At 42.8% G+C, this 23,605-nt stretch overlaps 1 protein-coding gene across 1 annotated transcript; it reads right to left on the bottom strand.

The window, feature by feature from the left end:
• Window positions 1–523: 523 nt before the first annotated feature.
• Window positions 524–1,528, bottom strand: LOC110286499 (melanoma-associated antigen 10-like). Its single transcript, XM_021152864.2, has one exon. The coding sequence runs from the start codon at window positions 1,526–1,528 to the stop codon at window positions 524–526; it is 1,005 nt and encodes a 334-aa protein (XP_021008523.1).
• Window positions 1,529–23,605: the final 22,077 nt, after the last annotated feature.

Here is a 23,605-nt window from a genome sequence, read left to right as displayed (position 1 = left end):
ATACTTTATTTAGGGTAGAATTTAATTAGTTAGCCAGAATAAGAAACTAAAGATAATAAGGCAATTATTAACAATTATTATTATTCTATTATTAACAACTTTATTCTGTTTATCCAGTTCTTCCTCATAGCTGAGGAAATAATCCCAACACCATGGTGTCTTGTGACAGATTGCAGATCAGATGGAAAACATCCCAACTTGTTTTACAAAATTGCAATGCTTTTTCAACATGGATAAACAACAGTAAGTGCATGACTAATATAAACTGGAAGCTTAAAACTCAGCCTAATGAGCCTTCTAGAAAATGTAGCAACATTTTAGAATACTAAGAGGAAAAATTCCTGAGTCACTCAAACAGAACAGCGAGAGTGGGGTGGCTCATACTCTCCTCCCACCAGATCTAGATTGAGGGTCCACTGCTTAGTTCACTGAGTCTATGTAACTTTATCTGAATTGGGAACTGTACGTGCACTATAATGTGTGCTGCTCAGAGCAGTAGTATCAGGGGCCAGACTTTTCTAGCCTATTCCTGCTGTTCCTCATCTCTCAAAGCCTCTGCATACCACACTGGATATGATCTAGGATCACTCCCATTGATGCTGGTCAAAAAGGTCAAGATTTTCATCTTGGTGGTTTCAGCACAGGCTCTTGGGCCCCAGAGGAACTCATAGGAAGGAGGGTGGCTGCCAGGCACCTGCCTGTACTCCAAGTACCCTTCTTGTACAAAATTATCAGTGATGAGCTTTCTGGGATCTCCATATATAAAGTGTTCAGTCCCAGCATACAAGCCTATGTTATTCAATATACCCCATACCATGTCCTCACGGACACAGTTGCCTTCCATGAATATTATGCTCAGTACCATGATCAGAAGGCCTGTCTTTGGTAGGCCCTGAACATCAGTCATCATCCCATCATAGGTGAGCTCTAGGGCTACAGTAAGGATATAGGTGTGGCTAGCAGGATCTATTTCCTTTAATTCAAGGCCAAAGACTAATTGCATGCACTCTGAGGCTTCTCTAAATATAACAGCAAAGTAGTCCTGATAATTTCTAATGATATTACTCAGGATTTCTGCCTTGCTGACTGGCTCTTTCATAAGATACTTAAAGAGCAGATATTTTACCAACTCATCTACTTTGGCATCCATCTCACCTGTAGACATTGAAGTACCACATGGCAGGGCCTGTGAGGAGCCTAGACTCTCCATACCTTCAGAGTCTGCACTGACCTGGCTACGTGGAGAGGAAATCATATCAGTGCAGGAGGAGCCAGCTCCTGGAGGACTATGAGAAGGACTTGATGCTCTAGAAGCAGCACAGCCCTCCTCTGAGTTGCCTGATGTTAGAGCATAGGAAGAAGAGGTAGAAGAGAAGGAAGAAGGGAAAGAGGAGGAATAAGTAGAAGAGGATGAGGAGGAATAAGTAGAAGAGGATGAGGAAGAATCTTCTTCCATTGAAACCGCAACACTTTGGGCCTCGGGCTGTCCCTCAACCATACATCTCCTACGCTTCCGAGGTCTAGGCATGATGATAACTCTAGTCTTGAACACCAGGCAGGAGCTTGAAGATATAGATCCAGAGACCTAGGGGAAAAGGGGACAGTAGAAGTATTCATTGTTGACGGTTACTTCACTGGAAAGGCTCACAAAATGCCAATAACAGGCTTTCTATTATGTGTGTTCTAAAGCAACAAGCAGTCCTATCTCCCTGTCACGTCTGTCTCTTGAGAGACTGAGGGGAGTAGTGACAAGTTTCCTCATACTGAAACTGGGGCAGAGCAGAGGCTTCAGGGTTTCCAGAAATGTGCATGAGGCTAAGCAAAGAGTTTTGGTGTACATGTGACATATTTGTGGTTGCACCTCAGCTTTACTCTAGACCTGCCTGGGCTTCCCCTGATGAAATCATCTCAGATCAAGATCCTTACCTAGCTCTTGTAAGAGAGGATGAGGCACCCCACAATCATAGACTGCAACGCTAATACTGGATCCCCATTCTAGATAGGAGCTTGAACTGCACTGTGAAGAGTTAGGCAACTCTCAAATTCCCTCTGTGTTCACTGTGGGTCCTCCCTTGTCTCCTGTCAGGGCCTGGACTCCATCTCATCTACTGGCCTAAAACAAACTCCTGGACCCCACCCTTCTGCTGTCCTGAGGCAAATCCCTGAAACAAACTGCCTCCTCTCTGAAAAGGCAGTGACGGTGCCTTCATCTTGCAACTATTCAAGGCAACTGCAAAAGGTGTTCTAGTTAAATGTGGTTCATAAGTAGGGGATGAGGGAACTGCCCAACTTTTAGCTTTATGGCTTTGCTTCCTGTGATGAGCTGAGACTACAGGGCTTAAGCAAAGGTCCACTCCACTGAGACAGAGGAAAGAGGAAGGGAGGGGACAAGAGGGAGAGTAGGGATATGCCTCTCTTTCATAGGGTTCCCCCAGCTGGCAGGAGAGTAGTTGGGGGCTGGACCCCATCTGTATCGGTGACTTGACTTACTCAGTTCTTACCTTGAGTCCTGGCCGACCTGAGAGCCTCCCTTGATGACTTCAGTCAGGGTTCCTTTAACCAGGGTCTTTAGATCTCTGAGACCAATGTCCTAGAACCAAGAAAAGAGATCTGACAATCCAGCCCTGGAACATGGGAGTCACAGGAGATAAGCTTCTGTGGGTCCTCTGTCTGTGCTCTGAGTTGGAGTTACTTTCAACATCCCCTAGGGTTTCCACCTACTCTGATGATAGATCATGGAACCACAAATAACCAAGGTCACACACTCAGATCAAGTCCCTCAACACCAAGAGATCATGAAAATAATCAGAAGGTTTGAACTGGTGGTCCCATTGCTTCTATGTTGAGTGGGATCCCTAGAGATGCATGCATGGTCCAGACCATGTTGTGTCCATTTACTGCAGCATCTTTATCTGATCTGTGCTTCCCAACAGGCTCACTTTATACTGGTACTCCTCTTCCCATCTGTGTTCCTCTTTCCCACCTGTATTAGTTTAAGTAAGCCGGTCATTCAGCTTCCCCAAGAGCTGGTCCCAGGACACAGGCAGACAGCAAGTCCCTTCTTTCTGGCTGCAGAAACATGCAGTCATCACAAGAGGTCCATGCCTGGGGTCTGGCTCGTCTGGGACTCTCCTCTTTATTTGACATCTGAAGACCTTACTACCAAGGTCTTCACATCCCTCAGACCTCCTATCCCCAGACCTGAGGCAGAAAGGTAATGCAGCCACAACAACCACCCTTCCAGGGCATCCTAGGCAGGAGAACAAGGGCAGACCATGTATGGAGGACGATGTATACTTTCTGATGTTCAGTTCTTACCATGTCTACTCACCTTGATTGCCGGCAGATACTACACACCTACTCTGGTAACCAGGTGTGGCTCTCTTTGCTTCTCTGGTAATCCTATTTACTCAGTCTCAACTTCCTGAAAGACACAGAAGTTAAGAAGGACATCTAAACACTCTTGGGAGTGTTTCTCAAGACTGGCAGAAGGATCAGGAGTCCATTCTTGTCTTAGGGATTCTGAAGGATTTCCTATTTACTTCCAACAAGGTACCTGCTGACCCTCACATCTATCATTAAGGCCCAGGCCACCCTTGCTCCCCACCTTATACCCAAACATAATTCATAGTCTTCCCCAGATTAGTCTGTACATACAACAGAGGCAGCTTTTATATGTATAGTATCAGGGGTCTCCTTGTTCCTCCTTCAGGGATCTGGTGCCTTACCGCTACAGAGGCCTTTACCTCAGAACAAGGCCTGATTCTCCCTCATACCCTACAGGTTGAAGCAAAGGTGCACTACATCAGGTTACTTTGCCCAGAGCTGAAGGGAATGTGGAAGTCTAAGATCTGAAGTGCAAGGGACTCATTTCTAAAAGTGGGCCTCACTGGGTACCAGAATGTGTTGAGTACCCTCTACCCAGAAAATGTCTCAAAAGTACACCTTCATCAATTTTAATGGTTGTCTCCCCTCCAGGAACCTTACAAGCATCTTTAAGTCCACAAGTCCCCAGATGAGGAAGTAGAAGTGTGGAAAGTGCCTCATGCTCAGTGTCTACATGATATCAAAGGGGTTAAATTGCATTGACTGAAGAGCCTGTAACCAGAATGGAAACACTACTCGCTTACAAAGCACAAAAGCTTTTTCATGGCCATCTCTTCTCTAGGAACTTTACAAAAAGGGTCCAGGTCCTCACAGCCACAGATATGGATATGGAAGAGTAGTGTGGCAGGGCTTACTCTTATAAGTCAGAACTTGGACCTCAAAGCTCCAGGACCTCACAAAAATGACTCCACGGACCCCAGGTATCTGGTGGTGGATGTTAAAGGAGAGGGAACTTATTTCTGTACTTCAGCCAGGTTTTTAGGACTATATAGAGGCATGGTTTGGTATACTATCCCTGCCTTTCGATCTACGGTGGCACTTCTGCAACCTAGTTCCCACCATGACTGAAAGACATTGGTGCTCCTCCTCTATCTGAAACTCCTAAATGGCTCCTAGGTGCTGAGTTCTGTGAGAGGAGCACTTCTAGTGGATCCCAACTGAAGCTTCTGCATTCCACTTAAAATTTCCAAATACACTCTGAAAAGAACATTGCCCTCTGTTTTAAAGACCTCTAAACATCATTGTTCCATATGTGACAGACTTGGCAAAATACCACTGGCCCACTATTTAAAACACTACTCACCACAGGAGTGCAGCTAACAATTTGAAGTTCCCTGTACTAGGCGTGCCGCTTCCCCAGGACACTCTCCGGTCCAGTGGGACGTTAACCTCGAAGAGTAGGATTCTTATGGGAACCTCCAAGTGGCCCCACTTGGTGCCAGTCTAACTAAATGGGTTAAACTGCATTATGTGGACACTATCCATCCTGAAAGAGGCCTTTTCCACCCACCTCACCTCAGCAGAAGCACTCACCTCAACACCGAAAGTGTGGCGGGACCGCCTCCAGCATCCTCACAAAATGGCGCTGAATCCTCAATGTCCCAGAAGGCAAGAGGGTTGGGGAGGGGCTCTTTTCCGCAAGTCAGCACTGAGGCAGCTTCTGGGCTCCGTGAATCTCACAAAATGGCGCTGAATCCTCAATGTCCCAGGATGCAAGAGGGTTGGGGAGGGGGCTCTTTTCCGCAAGTCAGCACTGAGGCAGCTTCTGGGCTTCATGAATCTCACAAAATGACTCTAAAACTCCTAGGAACCCAGATATGAAAGCTTGGGGAGAGGCTCATTCCCACATGGTGGCCTAGAGTTTATGCTTGACCTCCAAAAGGATACAATGTAGCAGAGACCCGTGTATCTAGGGGAGCTTCTGAGTCACACTCCCAGCTCCGATCTGGATCAGAAAGTCACACGGTCCACTCCTCTCTGGCAACCTCTGAAATTGTTCTTATGACAGTTTGCACCTAGAGGGAGGAGAAGGGGCTTATTTGCGTAAGTGACCCCTATGTGGTGCAGTCTAGCAGAGCTATATGATGTTGTGTCTTTATAATCAGCTCCCACAGCCCATTCTCTCAGGTCTTACTTTCTCCTCCACGAACAATACTCCTTTCTTCCCTTCTGGGAATGTGTAAAAATAGCACCCCAAGAATGGAGGAACTAACAATTAGGGCACACCACCTTATGCCAGGTTATCCTGATGGGTAAAATGACGTTGCTTGGAGATCTTGAACGTTGCGTTTACAGTCCACCCTAAGCTCTCACTCAACTTCAAAACTACAGCATAACTGTCTCCCATACAGGATACTCAGAGAATGCATTGAGTCCACCAAGTCCTCTGATGAGAATGCAAAACCTGGGAAAAAACTCATTTTCACAAGTCAGTCTGGATTTTGTTCAGGACCCTCAAAAGGATACTGTTGCAACATGGTCCAGGAATGGAGTTATTCAGGTGAGAATTCTGAGTGCTTTCTGAGCTCCCATGTCTGTTTCCAGATGAATACTATGTGACCTCAGTGCATCCATTTAACGCATTCTATTCTGTGGCCCATGCTAGTCCAATCAGAGTGGACTCTGCACATTTCCAGACATGTCTTGGGGTTTTCAGTGCAAATGTTGTCTTCCTATCCAGATGTGAGACATAGAAAGGAGACCCAGAACAGGTATTACAGTGCTGTTTCATCACAGATGTTTTAATCTACTAATTGTTCCTTAATAAACTGACTTCCTCACCAAACACTTGGAATTCATTTCAAAAACGTGGTAAGGATTCTTCTTCCTTTCAATCATTCAAGTAGGAGCTAAACAAGTTCTAAAAAAGTAGTTTAATGACCATCCTTCACAATATAGCTAGAAACCTCTCTCTCCACACCAAACAATAGTATTCTCTTTTCTTCACCAACAGGCCACAGTAACTCTCTAAAATTGTTTCATTTGTTGCATGTTAAGCTTCACTGGCAAAAGCAAACTCTATTCTTTCGTCACTAGAGGAATGTTTTGGGTCATTTGACAATTGATCTTTGTCAGTATAGGAGACTAAGAAAGGATGGCAAATATACTAAGCAGAGAAACCACGGCTCTAGACTCTCAATCCCTGCCAACCGGACCTGAGCCTGAGTTCCAGAAAACCCTCCAATTCTGAGAGAAGATCCAATTAGATCACTAACTGGGGGCTGTGGTAGAGGATTATTTTGCTCATGCACCCATCTTCTCATCTTGAAGATTCCCGGAAGCAGATCTTTTCTAATATCATTGGAAATAACTTTCCGTCTATGAACAAGTTAGTGACGTTTACCTGTCCAATCCTGAGGATTATATATGCAGATTTTGTTACAGCACTAGATTCAGGCCCAATTTATACACAGATTCATTTTTATCTGGTCTTTCCTTTCCCTAAGTCCAGAAACATCATTAAAAAAAAAATAATGTAAGGTAATGTCTATCTTTGGTGGAAGGTGGGGGGAACTGTGTGGGAGAAGTGATGAGGAGGGAAATAGGAATGAGGATCAGGTGTAGGAAGGGGGGTGTGGGAGAGGGCTGAGAGTGATAACAGTAATCAAAGGGGAGTGTTCTGGGACTTGCTAGAGACCTGGGACAAGGGAGATTCAGGGAATCTATGGGGGTGTGTACTGGCCAGTTTTGTGTGTCAACTTGACACAGGCTGAAGTTGTCACAGAGAAAGGAGCTTCAGCTGGGGAAATTCCTCCATAAGATCCAGCTGTGGGGCATTTTCTCAATTAGTGATCAAGGGTGGAGGGCCCCTTGTAGGTGGGACCATCTCTGGGCTGGTAGTCTTGGTTCTACTAGAGAGCAGGCTGAGCAAGCCAGGGGAGGCAAGCCTGTAAGTAATATCCCTCCATGGCCTCTGCATCCGCTCCTGCTTCCTGACCTGCTTGAGTTCCAGTCCTGACATCCTTTGGTGATTAACAGCAGTGTGGAAGTGTAAACTGAATAAACCCTTTTCTCCCCAACTGCTTCTTGGTCATGATGTTTGTGCAAGAATAGAAACCCTGACTAAGACAAATTGGTACCAGCATAGTGGGGTATTCCTACGACAACTTGACCATGTTTTGGGGAGGACTGTGGAAGGACTTTGGAACTTTGGGATTGAAGATCTATTTGATGTTAAGAGCCCTGTGGGATGTTGTGTAGGAGCTTGGAAGATAATGTTGAGAACAGTGTAGAAGATGGAGGCCTGGCTTGTGAAATTTCAGAGGGAAAATTAAAGACTCTTTTCAGGTCCATTGCTATTTTGATTGTGAAGATTCTGTGGTTCTTGTTAGCTGGGGCTGAATAATCAGATGTGATTAATAAGATACCAGAACTATAAAGTGAAACCTTTGTATTACTAGGACTATTGATGCTGGTTAGCTGGAGCTAAGAAATTCGCAGTGATTAAGAAGAAGACCAGCATCATTGAGGTGACATCTTCTGGGAAGTGTTTTCTGAGAGCACAGAGGCTGTGTTCCAGAGATAGCCAAGGTTGTACCTTGTGCTGTGGCTGGACTTGGTAATGTGTAAGAGTCACCCAGGTGGTACCGGTTTTGAAAGGCATGAAAGTGTCATAAAGAGCAGCTGAGGTTTGGCACTTTGAGAGGCCATGGAAGGCCACTGGTGAAGGTGCAGCCTCAGTTGCAATTGATGGCCCAGGACAGAAGGGGTCATGCAAAGGAGTTGAGGCTTGGCACCATGAAGAGAGCCTATGAGAGGCTGTTGGTGAAGCCTAGTTACAGCAGAAGATAGCAGTGTTTGGAGATGCCAGCACCATGAGATGACCACCAAGGACAGCAGCAGTGGAGTACAGGCACCTGGAGCCTAGAAGACAAGATGTGTGCTACAAAGAGTAGGGCTGGAAAAGTGACCCAAGCCCTTGGAGGAGCCCAGAAGATTTTGAATTTGATCCCAGACATTGGATGTTTGCAGTTTGATTTTGCTTTTGATTGTGATTCTGCCCTGATATTTTTCCCTCTTGAAGGAAGAAAATATTTTAGTGGAGCTCACAGTTAAGAGATTTTGAATTTTTAAAAGACTTTGAATTTTAAAAGATATTGGATATTTTAAAGGGCTTGAACTTTTAATATGTAAAGACTGTGGGACATTTAAAGTTATTTAGGTTGGAGATGAGTACGAATGTAAGGGTTGAGGTTTAACAGTGATGTGTTTGTGTGTCAAGTTGACAAGGGGTCAATTGTAATGGCCGGTTTTGTGTGTTAACTTGACACAGCTGGAGTTATAACAGAGAAAGGAGCTTCAGTTGGGGAAATGCCTCCATGAGATCCAGCTGTGGGGCATTTTTTCAATTAGTGATCAAGGGAAAAGGCCCCTTGTGGGTGGGACCATCTCTGAGCTGGTAGTCTTGGTTCTATAAGAGAGCAGGCTGAGCAAGCCAGGGAAAGCAAGCCTGTAAGTAACATCCCTCCATGGCCACTGCATCAGCTCCTGCTTCTTGACTTGCTTGAGTTCCTGTCCTGACTTCTTTCAGTGATGAACAGCAATGTGGAAAGTATAAGCTGAATAAACCCTTTCCTCCCCAATTGCTTCTTGGTTATGATGTTTGTGCAAGAATAGAAACCCTGACTAAGACAGGGTGACCCTAGCTAAGACTCTTAGCAGTGGGTGATATGGAGCCTGAAGAGGCCACCTCCTGTAGCCAGGTGGGACATCCAGTTGAGGGAGGTAGACATCAACCCACCCACAAAACCTTCGACCCAAAATGTGTCATGCTTACAAGATCTGCAGGATTAAAGAAGGGGCAGAGACATGAGGAAATGGACAACCATTGGCTGGCCAACTTGATCACATCCCATGTGTGAGAGCCAACAACTGACACTATTAACCATAATCTGCTATGCTTGCAGACAGGAGCCTAGCATAACTGTCTCCTGAGAGGCTTCATCCAGCATCTGACTGAAAGAAATGCAGATATCCACAGCAAAACATCAGGCAGAGCTCAAGGAGTCTTCTGAGTGAGGGTGGGATAGAACTGAGCAAGCTGGAGGGGTCAAGGACACCACAAGAAGACCTACAGAGTCAACTAACCTAAGCCCATGGGAGCTCACAGAGACTGAACCACCAAGCAAAGAGCATGCAGTGTCAAGATTTAACCCCACCCCACCCCCTGCCATTTTTAGCAGATGTGCAATTTGGTCTTCATATGGGTCCCCTAACAACTGGAGCAGGGGCTATCTTGGGGGAAATCTTGGGTATTCCAAGCTTTTGGACTAAGAGAGCTCACTTTTTAAAAATAAGTTTTAAATTATTAGAACATCATAAATGAGCACCGACATCACTGCTGTTCCTTCCTCCCCTTCCTTCAAGTCTTCCGATGTCCCCTCCTCACAAATTTATGATCTCTTCTTTAATTTCTGTTCTTACATGTATATAAATGTGTGTGCACATGCACATGTTCACATGTATACATAATTTGATGAGTTCATTTAGCATTGTTCCTATGTATGTGTACCTGGCTGACCACATGAAGTTGTACAACCTATGTGGGAACTTGTCCCTTGGAGAAGACTGATTATATCTAAAGAGCTCACTTTTCTTTCCACTGAAGAAGGAATCTGAAAATGGGCCAGACACTAAGAGAACTCCTCTAACTCAATGTCCCAGTAACTGTCTAGTTGACAAATACCATAGTCCTATGTCCCACCCATCAATAAAAGGGAGCTACAGAAGACTTTGGGAGAAAGGCTTATTATTCTGTCAGCAAAGTGAGACCTAATTATAGACCTAATTAAAGGGTATGGAAATTTAGATGATATAATGAGATGTTCTACTGTTCCAGGGACAACTATTGAGGTATTTGTTAGCATTCAATTGGGAAACAAAGGCTGATTTCAGTCCACAGCTGAATGAAGCAAGGAGTCAAGGGAGGAAGGCTAATGCCAGGAATGAGAGAAGAGGTTCTGACGGCTATTCTTGCTTGTCAACTTGACTACATCTGAAATGAACTAAAATCCAAAAATGGGGGGCACACCTATGAGATATTGTGTCCTTGGTTTGAAGTGGGAACTTTGAAGTAGGTCCACATGCCTTTAGATCTTGAGGCAGGAAGATATAGCTTTAACCTGAGTCAAACCTTTTACTGGAAACCTATATAAGGACCTGGATGAAGAAAGCATTTGCTCTTTCCCTGCTTGCCCTTGCCTTGCTAGCACATCCATTTCTTCACTAGCTTTAGAGCTTACTTCTTGGGATTCCAGAGGACTGAACAACAACTGATTCTTGGACTTTCCATTTACAGCCAGTCATTGTTGGATTATCTGAACCGTAGCCTGTACGTCCTTCCAATAAATCCTCTCTCTCTCTCTCTCTCTCTCTCTCTCTCTCTCTCTCTCTCTCTCTCTCTCTCTTTCTGTGTGTGTGTGTGTGTGTGTGTGTGTGTGTGTGTCTGTTCATTCTGAAAGTTCTGTTGTTCTAAAGAACCCTGATTACCCTGACTAATACAGAGGTCTGCCAGGTAAGAGGCCAAATAAGTGGCTTTGTCCTTTTGTATTATGGCCATCATGCCTCAGTGTGTCTGGTGTGCTGAGCATCTAAACATATCTGATTCCAGCAGAGCTGTAAACTGGTCATAGATCCCTTCATGCTTGTCACCACATTTACTATGAAGTCTAGTTTGAATACCTAGGGGACCTGAAAGAAATAAAAGTTGCCATTAATTTATATAGTCTATCTATTCTCAACAGTTGTAAGATCTCACAGACCCTGAGCCAGGAAGCATAAATTAGCTGGTACAAGGCCCTGGGCACACATACAGCAGAGGACTGCCTGGTCTGGCCCCAGTGAGGGAAGACACACCTAACCCTAGAGACTCTTGAGGCCCCAGGGAATGGGTAGGGCTGGCAGTGTGTGTGTGTGGGGGGGGGTAGTAGAGGCATCCTCTTTGGAACAGGGGTGGGGGAAGGAATGGAATGAGGAACTGTCAGAGGGCAAAATGGAAGGGGGATAATGACTGGACTGTAAAAAATGATTAAAGATAATAAAAGCATAGGTAAACATTTTTTCCTGAAGATGAGCTACTTTTTCATTTACAGTCTCAGAGATAAAATAAGACTAATACTTTGAATAAAACAGGGTTCAATCAGAAAAAAAAAGATACCCTAGTTGTATCTTCCATGCTTCTAGGATGTTATATATATTAGTACCTAGAAAACATTTTTTTTTTTTTTACTTATCCAATTGCCCCATGTGGTAACCCTAGTAAACCAAAGAAGACAGGCTCAAGAGACAAAGGGGTTACTGATAGCTACAAAATCAGGGAGCCAAAATAAAAGTGGAATACAGAATACAGTCATTCTAAATCTCTTTTTGTAAAATTGCAAATAGATTTTTTTTAGATTTATTTATTTATTATATGTAAGTACACTGTAGCTGTCTTCAGACACTCCGGAAAAGGGAGTCAGATCTTATTACAGATGGTTGTGAGCCACCATGTGGTTGCTGGGATTTGAACTCTGGACCTTCGGAAGAGCAGTCGGGTGCTCTTACCCACTGAGCCATCTCTCCAGCCCCAAATAGATATTTTTATACAGGGTATTATGATTGTGGTTTCCCCTCCCTCTACTTCTCTCAGCTCCTCCTATGTCCCTTCCATCCACAGCTGTTTCTCATGAGAAGACAAACAAGCATCTAAGGGTTTATACAATATAATTTAATATAATTAGTATACAAACTAACACATCAAAATAAAACAAGCGGAAGAAAGGGGGCCCAAGAAAATCTATAAGAAACAGATATAGACACAGACCTACTCATATTCTAAATCTCATTTGGCCCATTATCACTATTATTCTGCTGTCTCCACAGTTCTAGAGTAGAACCCCAAGTCATCAACAAAAAGGCCTCTAAGGCACTGAGTAGCAGGAGTGTATGCTCTGAAATCTAAGATGTGAATTCCAATTCTAGCCATATAGCTTTTAGAAAGTGCCATTTTTGTGAAACCATGTTTAGGTGCTTGGTAAACTGATCCTCTCAAAGTTGTTGGGGATATTCACAGAATCCACAGAAGCATCTTCAAAGGCCTAGTCTATCAGCCTTAGGCCTTTTGTGAAAGATACAGCAGGATTGGTCCTAGACTATCTAGGGAATTTTTGTTCCAGGCATGTGCATGCCTGAGGGAAACCAAGAGAATCTGTGTGACTTCTGGTGGTCACCAGTGGGTCCTTCCCTAGAGGGTTGAGGAGAGAGAGGCTTTAAGAGAAACATAGAGGAAAATGAAATCCTGCTGCTCTGAGAAAATGCCATGACTAGTAGTTATTAATACCTCACTTTTGCCTTGGAAAGATTTGCTGCTAACTTAGGGTTAAGATCTTGTTTCTTAAAGTTGTCATTTTTATCCTTCATACTAGAACCACTACAAAAGCTTCTATCATATTTCCTTGCCATTTAGTGTGTGTGTTGAAATGGGGTAGCTGTAGCTGATCAGGATATATATGTTCAAGTCTAGATGAGACACATTTGCACCTCAATGCCCAGATTTCTCATATATAAAATGGAAATTGAGAAAGACTTGAAGTGAATTCTATCAAATCAAAAATGAAACAAGGATGTCCACTAGACCCGTTTCTTTTAGTTTAGTGTTTTTAAGCTGTAGCTAGAGTAATAAGACAAGAGACCAAAATTAAAGAGGTACAAGTAGGAAAATAAGTCAAATGGGAATGATAATACATGAGATTCCCAAAACTCCACCAGAAAACTTCCAGAAATGATCAACACTTTCATTGTACTTACATTTTATTTTTTCGTTAAAAAAAAAAAAAAAACCTTTTAAACATTTTACATGTCACTCAATATGTATACAGGTTCTACCTGTTCTCAGCAGCCCCTGGCATGGTCAGTCTTTTCAGGTTTTATTATTTTAATAGATTAGTATGTCCCAATGTTGTTTTGATTTGCATCATCCTAACAAGTGATACTGTGTTCTTTCTGTCTAGGTGATCATTTGCCATCAGGATGTATTCTATTTGACCACAGTGGAATAAAACTGGACCTCAACAACAGAAAACTCTGTAGAAATTTTGCAAACTCATGGAGATTAAACAGCACATTAGTGAATGATGAAAGTAAAAGAAGTAAAGAGAGAAATTAACTTGTCCTCTATTGTTTGTTTACTTTCTCTTTTAATTAGGAAACTGTTGAATTTACTTTAAAAGCTTTAAAAGCCATCAACATGATCAAAATTTTTATCATCTAATTTGCATGCAGGGAATTTAAATTGAAAGCATTTTCTAACATTAAATCATATTTTACCCTTTGCAGCTGGCCTGTTTGTTCATTTAATTTACAGCAACGCTGAATGTGCTATTAAATTATTTAGAATATTTGCTACTGTGTGAGAGCTCCTGGCTTAAAAGTTATTTACATATAGTAGTCTCATCTGGTATTAGAATCAAGGAGTACTGGCCTAGCAAAATGAATTGAACAATTGTCCATATCTCTGTATGCTTTGGCAGAGGTCATGTGTGATAGTAATTTGTTTCTCTTAGACCCTTTTTTATAATTGTACATAAAAACAACCTTTTCCTGGAACATTTAATGGTGGCTTATGTTTTAAAAATAGTTTCAATACACATTCTTCTTTCAAATAAACAATTTCATCCAGAATTGCAAGTTTAACAAGAGATAATATATTTAAAGTCTAATTTACATATATATTATATCTATATTTTGTATGTGGGGCTAGGGTTCAAACACAGAGCCTCATGTATACTAGCATACATTGCAAGCCCATAATATAATATGTAAGAGAAAACTATTGATAACACATCTATAGAGACAACTTTATTACAGAAATTCACACTTTCTTATCTTTCTGCTGGAATAATTGGAAGTAAATACAAGCCATAAGATTTTATTTCTAAGATTTCCCAATACTTTGTATATAAGATAAGAACTTTTATGTAACATAAAGCCAGTGTAATTATACTTCCTAAAAATAAGTAATCATTGATGGGCTAGCAAGGTATCTCAGCATGCAACTGCCTTGTTGACAAGCCTGAGAGCCTGAGTTCAAGCCCTGAAGCTCACATAGTAGAAAGACAGAATCTGCTCTCCAAAGTTGTACTCAGACTGCTGCATCCAGTGCAGCTTAGCTCTGTACACATGTCTGGGATGAATGAATAGAGGACAGACACAGGTACAGAAAAGCTGAGACCAGCTGGGCCATGTTTGCTCTGATGGAGCTTCAACAACTATGCAACAACTCAGAACCTCAGTGCAGTTATTATTACAGCACAAAAATGAGGGCTTAGCTAGTCTCAGTAGAAAGACTCCTTAGGGGAGCAGCCTCAGGCTGTAAACATGCAGGATGAGGACCCAGCACATTAGATGCTTTCTGACAGGTACTCTGTCAGCATTTGCAGACAGAGGAGAGGAAGACTTTGCCAATTTCCTGAGACTGACTCAAGGAAGGCTTTATCAGTTCCCATTGGTCTGAGGCGCTGGTCCTTATCAGGAATACACATCTGCTCAGGATTTTACCTGCTTATTACACATTCACTCAAGGCTTCTTTGCTCCCCCCATCTGACTGCTGTGTGCAATCTGTGGCATGTGCACATGTGTGAGATACAATAAATAAGTGTAAACAATTTAAGTAATCATTGACTGCTCAGGTGCTTTTCTTTTTTTTTTTTTTTTTTTTTTTTTTTTTTTTTTTTTTTTTTTTTAATATTTTTATTACATATTTTCCTCAATTACGTTTCCAATGCTATCCCAAAAGTCCCCCATAGCGCCCTCCCCACTTCCCTATCCACCCATTCCCATTCTTTTGGCCCTGGCATTCCCCTATATTGGGGCATATAAAGTTTGCAAGTCCAATGGGCCTCTCTTTCCATTGATGGCCGACTAGGCCATCTTTCGATACATATGCAGCTAGAGACAAGAGCTCCGGGGTTCTAGTTAGTACATCATGTTGTTCCAACAATAGGGTTGCAGATCCCTTTAGCTCCTTGGGTACTTACTCTAGCTTCTCCATTGGGAGCCCTGTGATACATCCAATAGCTGACTGTGAACATCCACTCCTGTGTTTGCTAGGCCCCAGCATCGTCTCACAAGAGACAGCTATATTTGGGTCCTTTCAGCAAAATCTTGCTAGTGTATGCAATGGTGTCAGCGTTTAGAAGTTGATTATGGGATGGATCCCTGGATACGGCAGTCTCTAAATGGTCCATCCTTTCATCACCGCTACGAACTTTGTCTCTGTAACTCCTTCCCTGGGTGTTTTGTTCCCAATTCTGAGAAGGTGCACAGTGTCCACACTTTGGTCTTCATTCTTCTTGAGTTTCATGCGTTTAGCAAATTGTGTCTTAAATCTTGGGTATCCTAAGTTTTGGGCTAATATCCACTTATCAGTGAATACATATTGTGTGAGTTCTTTTGTGATTGTGTTACTTCACTCAAGATGATGCCCTCCAGGTCCATCCATTTGGCTAGGAATTTCATAAATTCATTCTTTTTAATAGCTGAGTAGTACTCCATTGTGTAAATGTACCATAATTTCTGTATCCATTCCTCTGTTGAGGGACATCTGGGTTCTTTCCAGCTTCTGGCTATTATAAATAGGGCTGCTATGAACATAGTGGAACATGTGTCCTTTTTACCGGTTGGGACATCTTCTGGATATATGCCCAGGAGAGGTATTGCTGGATCCTCCGGTAGTACTATGTCCAATTTTCTGAGGAACCGCCAGATTGATTTCCAGAGTGGTTGTACAAGCTTGCAATCCCACCAACAATGGAGGAGTGTTCCTCTTTCTCCACATCCTCGCCAGCAACTGCTGTCACCTGAATTTTTGATCTTAGCCATTCTGACTGGTGTGAGGTGGAATCTCAGGGTTGTTTTGATTTGCATTTCCCTGATGATTAAGGATGTTGAACATTTTTTCAGGTGTTTCTCTGCCATTCGGTATTCCTCAGGCGAGAATTCTTTGTTCAGTTCTGAGCCCCATTTTTTAATGGGGTTATTTGACTTTCTGGAGTCCACCTTCTTGAGTTCTTTATATATATTGGATATTAGTCCCTTATCTGATTTAGGATAGGTGAAGATCCTTTCCCAATCTGTTGGTGGTTTTTTTGTCTTATTGATGGTGTCTTTAGCCTTGCAGAAGCTTTGTAGTTTCATGAGGTCCCACTTGTCAATTCTCGATCTTACAGCACAAGCCATTACTGTTCTATTCAGGAATTTTTCCCCTGTGCCCATATCTTCAAGGCTTTTCCCCACTTTCTCCTCTATAAGTTTCAGTGTCTCTGGTTTTATGTGAAGTTCCTTGATCCACTTAGACTTGACCTTAGTACAAGGAGATAGGAATGGATCGATTCGCATTCTTCTACATGTTAACAACCAGTTGTGCCAGCACCATTTGTTGAAAATGCTGTCTTTCTTCCACTGGATGTTTTTAGCTCCCTTGTCGAAGATCAAGTGACCGTAGGTGTGTGGGTTCATTTCTGGGTCTTCAATTCTATTCCATTGGTCTATTTGTCTGTCACTATACCAGTACCATGCAGTTTTTATCACAATTGCTCTGTAGTAGAGCTTTAGGTCCGGCATGGTGATTCCACCAGAGGTTCTTTTATCCTTGAGAAGAGTTTTTGCTATCCTAGGTTTTTTGTTATTCCAGATGAATTTGCAGATTGCACTTTCTAATTCGTTGAAGAATTGATTTGGAATTTTGATGGGGATTGCATTGAATCTGTAGATTGCTTTTGGCAAGATAGCCATTTTTACAATGTTGATCCTGCCAATCCATGAGCATGGGAGATCTTTCCATCTTCTGAGATCTTCTATAATTTCTTTCTTCAGAGACTTGAAGTTTTTATTATACAGATCTTTCACTTCCTTAGTTAGAGTCACGCCAAGATATTTTATATTATTTGTGACTATTGAGAAGGGTGTTGTTTCCCTAATTTCTTTCTCAGCCTGTTTATTCTTTGTGTAGAGAAAGGCCATTGATTTGTTTGAGTTAATTTTATATCCAGCTACTTCACCGAAGCTGTTTATCAGGCTTAGGAGTTCTCTGGTGGAATTTTTAGGGTCACTTATATATACTATCATATCATCTGCAAAAAGTGATATTTTGACTTCATCTTTTCCAATTTGTATCCCTTTGATCTCCTTTTGTTGTCTAATTGCTCTGGCTAGGACTTCAAGTACAATGTTGAATAGGTATGGAGAAAGTGGACAGCCTTGTCTAGTCCCTGATTTTAGAGGGATTGCTTCAAGCTTCTGACCATTTACTTTGATGTTGGCTACTGGTTTGCTGTAGATTGCTTTTATCATGTTTAGGTATGGGCCTTGAATTCCTGATCTTTCCAAGACTTTTATCATGAATGGGTGTTGGATCTTGTCAAATGCTTTTTCCGCATCTAACGAGATGACCATGTGGTTTTTGTCTTTGAGTTTGTTTATATACTGGATTACGTTGATGGATTTCCGTATATTGAACCATCCCTGCATCCCTGGGATGAAACCTACTTGGTCAGGATGGATGATTGTTTTGATGTGTTCTTGGATTCGGTTAGCAAGAATTTTATTGAGGATTTTTGCATCAATATTCATAAGGGATATTGGTCTGAAGTTTTCTATCTTTGTTGGGTCTTTTTGTGGTTTAGGTATCAGAGTAATTGTGGCTTCATAGAATGAGTTGGGTAGAGTACCTTCTGTTTCTATTTTGTGGAATAGTTTGTGAAGAACTGGGATTAGATCTTCTTTGAAGGTCTGATAGAACTCTGCACTAAACCCATCTGGTCCTGGGCTTTTTTTGGTTGGGAGACTATTAATGACTGCTTCTATTTCTTTGGGGGATATAGGGCTGTTTAGATCATTAACCTGATCTTGATTCAACTTTGGTACCTGGTATCTGTCTAGGAACTTCTCCATTTCATCCAGGTTCTCCAGTTTTGTTGAGTATAGCCTTTGGTAGAAGGATCTGATGGTGTTTTGGATGTCTTCAGGATCTGTTGTTATGTCTCCTTTTTCATTTCTGATTTTGTTAATTAGGATGCTTTCCCTGTGCCCTCTAGTGAGTCTGGCTAAGGGTTTATCTATCTTGTTGATTTTCTCAAAGAACCAGCTCCTTGATTGGTTGATTCTTTGAATAGTTTTTCTTGTTTCCACTTGGTTGATTTCACCCCTGAGTTTGATTATTTCCTGCCGTCTACTCCTCTTGGGTGAATTTGCTTCCTTTTGTTCTAGTGCTTTTAGGTGTGTTGTCAAGCTGCTAATGTGTGCTCTTTCTAGTTTCCTTTTGGAGGCACTCAGAGCTATGAGTTTTCCTCTTAGAAATGCTTTCATTGCGTCCCATAAGTTTGGGTATGTTGTGGCTTCATTTTCATTGAACTCTAAAAAGTCCTTAATTTCTTTCTTTATTCCTTCCTTGACCAAGGTATCATTGAGAAGAGTGTTGTTCAGTTTCCACGTGAAGGTTGGCTTTCTATTATTTATTTTATTATTGAAGATCAGCCTTAGTCCATGGTGATCTGATAGGATGCATGGGACAATTTCAATGTTTTTGTATCTGTTGAGTCCTGTTTTGTGCCCAATTACGTGGTCAATTTTGGAGAAGGTACCATGAGGTGCTGAGAAGAAGGTGTATCCTTTTGTTTTAGGGTAAAATGTTCTGTAGATATCTTCCAGATCCATTTGATCCATAACTTCTGTTAGTTTCACTGTGTCCCTGTTTAGTTTCTGTTTCCATGATCTGTCCATTGGTGAAAGTGGTGTGTTGAAGTCTCCCACTATTATTGTATGAGGTGCAATGTGTGCTTTGAGATTTACTAAAGTTTCTTTAATGAATGAGGCTGCCTTTGTATTTGGAGCATAGATATTCAGGATTGATAGTTCCTCTTGGAGGATTTTACCTTTAATGAGTATGAAGTGCCCCTCCCTGTCTTTTTTGATGACTTTGGGTTGGAAGTCAATCTTATCTGATATTAGAATGGCTACTCCAGCTTGTTTCTTCAGACCATTTGCTTGGAAAATTGTTTTCCAGCCTTTCATTCTGAGGTAGTGTCTATCTTTTTCTCTGAGATGAGTTTCTTGTAAGCAGCAAAATGTTGGGTCTTGTTTGTGTAGCCAGTTTGTTAGTCTATGTCTTTTTATCGGGGAGTTGAGTCCATTGATATTAAGAGATATTAAGGAAAAGTAATTGTTGTTTCCTGTTATTTTTGTTGTTAAAGTTGGCATTCTGTTCTTGTGGCTGTCTTCTTTTAGGTTTGTTGAGGGATTACCTTCTTGTTGTTTCTAGGGCGTGGTTCCTGTCCTTGTATTGGTTTTTTTCTGTTATTATCCTTTGAAGGGCTGGATTCGTGGAGAGATAATGTGTGAATTTGGTTTTGTCGTGGAATACTTTGGTTTCTCCATCTATGTTAATTGAGAGTTTGGCTGGGTATAGTAGCCTGGGCTGGAATTTGTGTTCTTTTAGTGTCTGTATAACATCTGTCCAGGATCTTCTGGCTTTCATAGTCTCTGGTGAAAAATCTGGTGTAATTCTGATAGGCTTGCCTTTATATGTTACTTGGCCTTTTTCTCTTGCTGCTTTTAGTATTCTATCTTTATTTAGTGCATTTGTTGTTCTGATTATTATGTGTCGGGAGGTATTTCTTTTCTGGTCCAGCCTATTTGGAGTTCTGTAGGCTTCTTGTATGTTCATGGGCATCTCTTTCTTTAGATTTGGGAAGTTTTCTTCTATAATTTTGTTGAAGATGTTTGCTGGTCCTTTGAGTTGAAAATCTTCATTCTCATCCACTCCTATTATCCGTAGGTTTGGTCTTCTCATTGTGTCCTGTATTTCCTGGATGTTTTGAGTTAGGATCTTTTTGCATTTTCCATTTTCCTTGATTGTTGTGCCCATGTTCTCTATGGAATCTTCTGCACCTGAGATTCTCTCTTCCATCTCTTGTATTCTGTTGCTGATGCTTGCATCTATGGTTCCAGATTTCTTTCCTAGGGTTTCTATCTCCAGTGTTGCCTCATTTTGGGTTTTCTTTATTGTGTCTACTTCCCTTTTTAGGTCTAGTATGGTTTTGTTCATTTCCATCATCTGATTGGATGTGTTTTCCTGTTTCTCTTTAAGGACTTCTACCAGTTTGGTTGTGTTTTCCTGTTTTTCTTTAAGGACTTGTAACTCTTTAGCCATGTTCTCCTGTAGTTCTTTAAAGTCCTTCTTGATGTCCTCTACCATCATCATGAGATATGCTTTTAAATCCAGGTCTAGTTTTTCAGGTGTGTTGGGGTGCCCTGGACTGGGCGAAGTGGGAGTGCTGTGTCCTGATGATGGTGAGTGGTCTTGGTTTCTGTTAGTAAGATTCTTACCTTTACCTCTCGCCATCTGGTAATCTCTGGAGTTGTTATAGTTGTCTCTGTTCAGAGGTTGTTCTTCTGGGGATTCTGAGTATCCTCTGTCAGCAGACCTGTACAGACTAAGTTCGGCGGAGTCCCGGAGCCAAGATGGCGCTCCCTGCAGGGCAGGTCACTGTTCTCCGGCTGGGAGGGTGTCGGATGTCTGCGGCCCCAAAAGGGTGCTGCCTCAGCGGTTCTGTGGCTCCCGCCTGTCCCAGAAGCTGTCTGCCTCTGTGGTCCTCACTCTGTCCTGTGCAGACTAAGTTCGGCGGAGTCCCGGAGCCAAGATGGCACTCTCTGCAGGGCAGGTCTCTGTCCTCCGGCTGGGAGGGTGCCGGAAGTCTGCGGCCCCAAAAGGGTGCTGCCTCAGCGGCTCTGTGGCTCCTGCCTGTCCCAGAAGCCGTCTGCCCCCGTGGTCCCCACTCTGACCTGTAGAGACTAAGCTCGGCGGAGTCCCGGAGCCAAGATGGCGCTCTCTGCAGGGCAGGTCACTGTCCTCCGACTGGGAGGGTGCCGGAAGTCTGCGGCCCCAAAAGGGTGCTGCCTCAGCGGCTCTGTGGCTCCTGCCTGTCCCAGAAGCCGTCTGCCCCCGTGGTCCCCACTCTGACCTGTAGAGACTAAGCTTGGCAGAGTCCCGGAGCCAAGATGGCGCTCCCTGCAGGGCAGGTCACTGTCCTCCGACTGGGAGGGTGCCGGATGTCTGCGGCCCCAAAAGGGTGCTGCCTCAGCGGCTCTGTGGCTCCCGCCTGTCCCAGAAGCTGTCTGCCTCTGTGGTCCTCACTCTAACCTGTAGACTAAGTTCGGGGAGTCCCGGAGCCAAGATGGCGCTCTCTGCAGGGCAGGTCTGTGTCCTCCGGCTGGGAGGGTGCCGGAAGTCTGCGGCCCCAAAAGGGTGCTGCCTCAGCGGCTCTGTGGCTCCTGCCTGTCCCAGAAGCCGTCTGCCCCTGTGGTCCCCACTCTGACCTGTAGAGACTAAGCTCGGCGGAGTCCCGGAGCCAAGATGGCGCTCCCTGCAGGGCAGGTCACTGTCCTCCGACTGGGAGGGTGCCGGATGTCTGCGGCCCCAAAAGGGTGCTGCCTCAGCGGCTCTGTGGCTCCCGCCTGTCCCAGAAGCTGTCTGCCTCTGTGGTCCTCACTCTAACCTGTAGACTAAGTTCGGGGAGTCCCGGAGCCAAGATGGCGCTCTCTGCAGGGCAGGTCTCTCTCAGGTGCTTTTCATATTTACACTAGAGACATGCATTTTATTCTCTTTTTTTAAATTATAAATACATCACTTCCCCTCCCTTTCCTCCCTTTAAACCCTCCTTTATACCCTCCCTTGCTCAATTTCAAATTAGTTCCCTCTTTTATATATTCCTAAATATGTAAGTACAACATTCACAGTTTGTATAATGTTACACACACACACACACACACACACACACACACACATTTCCAGGGCTGGCCATTTCACATAGGATAACCAATTAGTGTGCCCTTCCCTGGGGGAGACTATTTCTCCCACTCTATGCATTCCTTAGTTAACTGTAGTTCTTTGTGTAGGATTGAGGTTCCCTGGGTTTTCCCCCTTTCACTTTGGCATGTCTATTGTCCTTGTTGAGCTCCTGTTTGGGGAGTCCTGTCAGTAAGACTTTATGGGTGTAGCTTCTGAAATTCCTAGGAGACACAATCTCACAGCAAACTTCTCCTCCTCTGGCTCGTAGAGTTTTTCTGCTCAGTCTTCCACAATGTACCTGAGCCTTATGTGCACAAGTTGTCTTCTAGATAATATATCTGAATCAATGTCAAAATATGCTACAATTACTTGTTACATTCTTACTTAATTTTTATTCTCTGATTTCTTCTTTCTTTACTTTTTTTTCCTGGAAATTCAACAAAATAAACAGTCATAAACTTGAGTTCTGTTCAGTCTCTCAAAATGTGAGCTCTTCTGAATGCAGCATTTATGGACTATGAGATACAGCAGGTTCATTGTACAGAGTCAGTCTTTTATCTAAGGCATTCTACTTTCTTTTTTGAGTAATTGGTTCAGAAACCTAGGTTTCAGTGCTTGCATTGGAGACTCTCTCAGCTCACAGAGCAAAATAACTATATGTATATAATATAAAATATTTTATACTTCATATTATTACATATGTAAATATAGTAAGCAAAGTATCCATATGGGCATACTTAAACTATTTATATACTAGTGTCAGATTTCAAACCTGGAACAAATGGCTGAGGTGCCTATTTAACATATTAAAGCAGACCTGGCCTGCAGCTTCTCCCTGTATCCCTCAGCCTCTACATGTTACAGGGTCCTCCTGGCTAACATTCCCCACCCAGTACACTGAACGCTCCAGCCCAGTAGGTTGCACTGCTCTTCCCTGTATAATCCAACAATTTCAGCTATCTGCTCTTTTTGTACTTTTAGGCCTCCTGACTGCTGCACCTGGTTTGCCACTCTCCTCTCTCCCTTCTCCTTCCATCTCCCCACATGGCACAGCTCAGTCTGATCATGGCCACTCTGAAATCTCCCAGAGGTCTTCTCTCTCTCTTCCTTTTATCAACAATAACTTTCTCCTGTACCATACCTAGGAGCAGTCATGTCCTTTCTTTTTCCTTTTTCATACTTGTTTTCATTTAACTAGTTACCTGTATCTGTATTAAACTGGGCATAAGTTTATGCTGATTATGTAAACTCTATTTCATCACCAACAAGACCACCTCCTTTTTCTTATTTATAACTCATTCCAACAGTAAGAGATTTGCCTCACATCATTCACCCATGCATTCATTTAACTATTCAGCCCCAGTATACTTATATTTATATACTATTGTTAACAA

Source organism: Mus caroli, unplaced genomic scaffold, assembly GCF_978045245.1.
Source record: "Mus caroli unplaced genomic scaffold, Mus_caroli_1 scaffold_5, whole genome shotgun sequence".
NCBI lineage: Eukaryota > Metazoa > Chordata > Mammalia > Rodentia > Muridae > Mus > Mus caroli.
The sequence above is the reverse complement of the archived record's forward strand: the minus strand, read 5'-3'. Positions and strand labels throughout refer to the sequence as shown.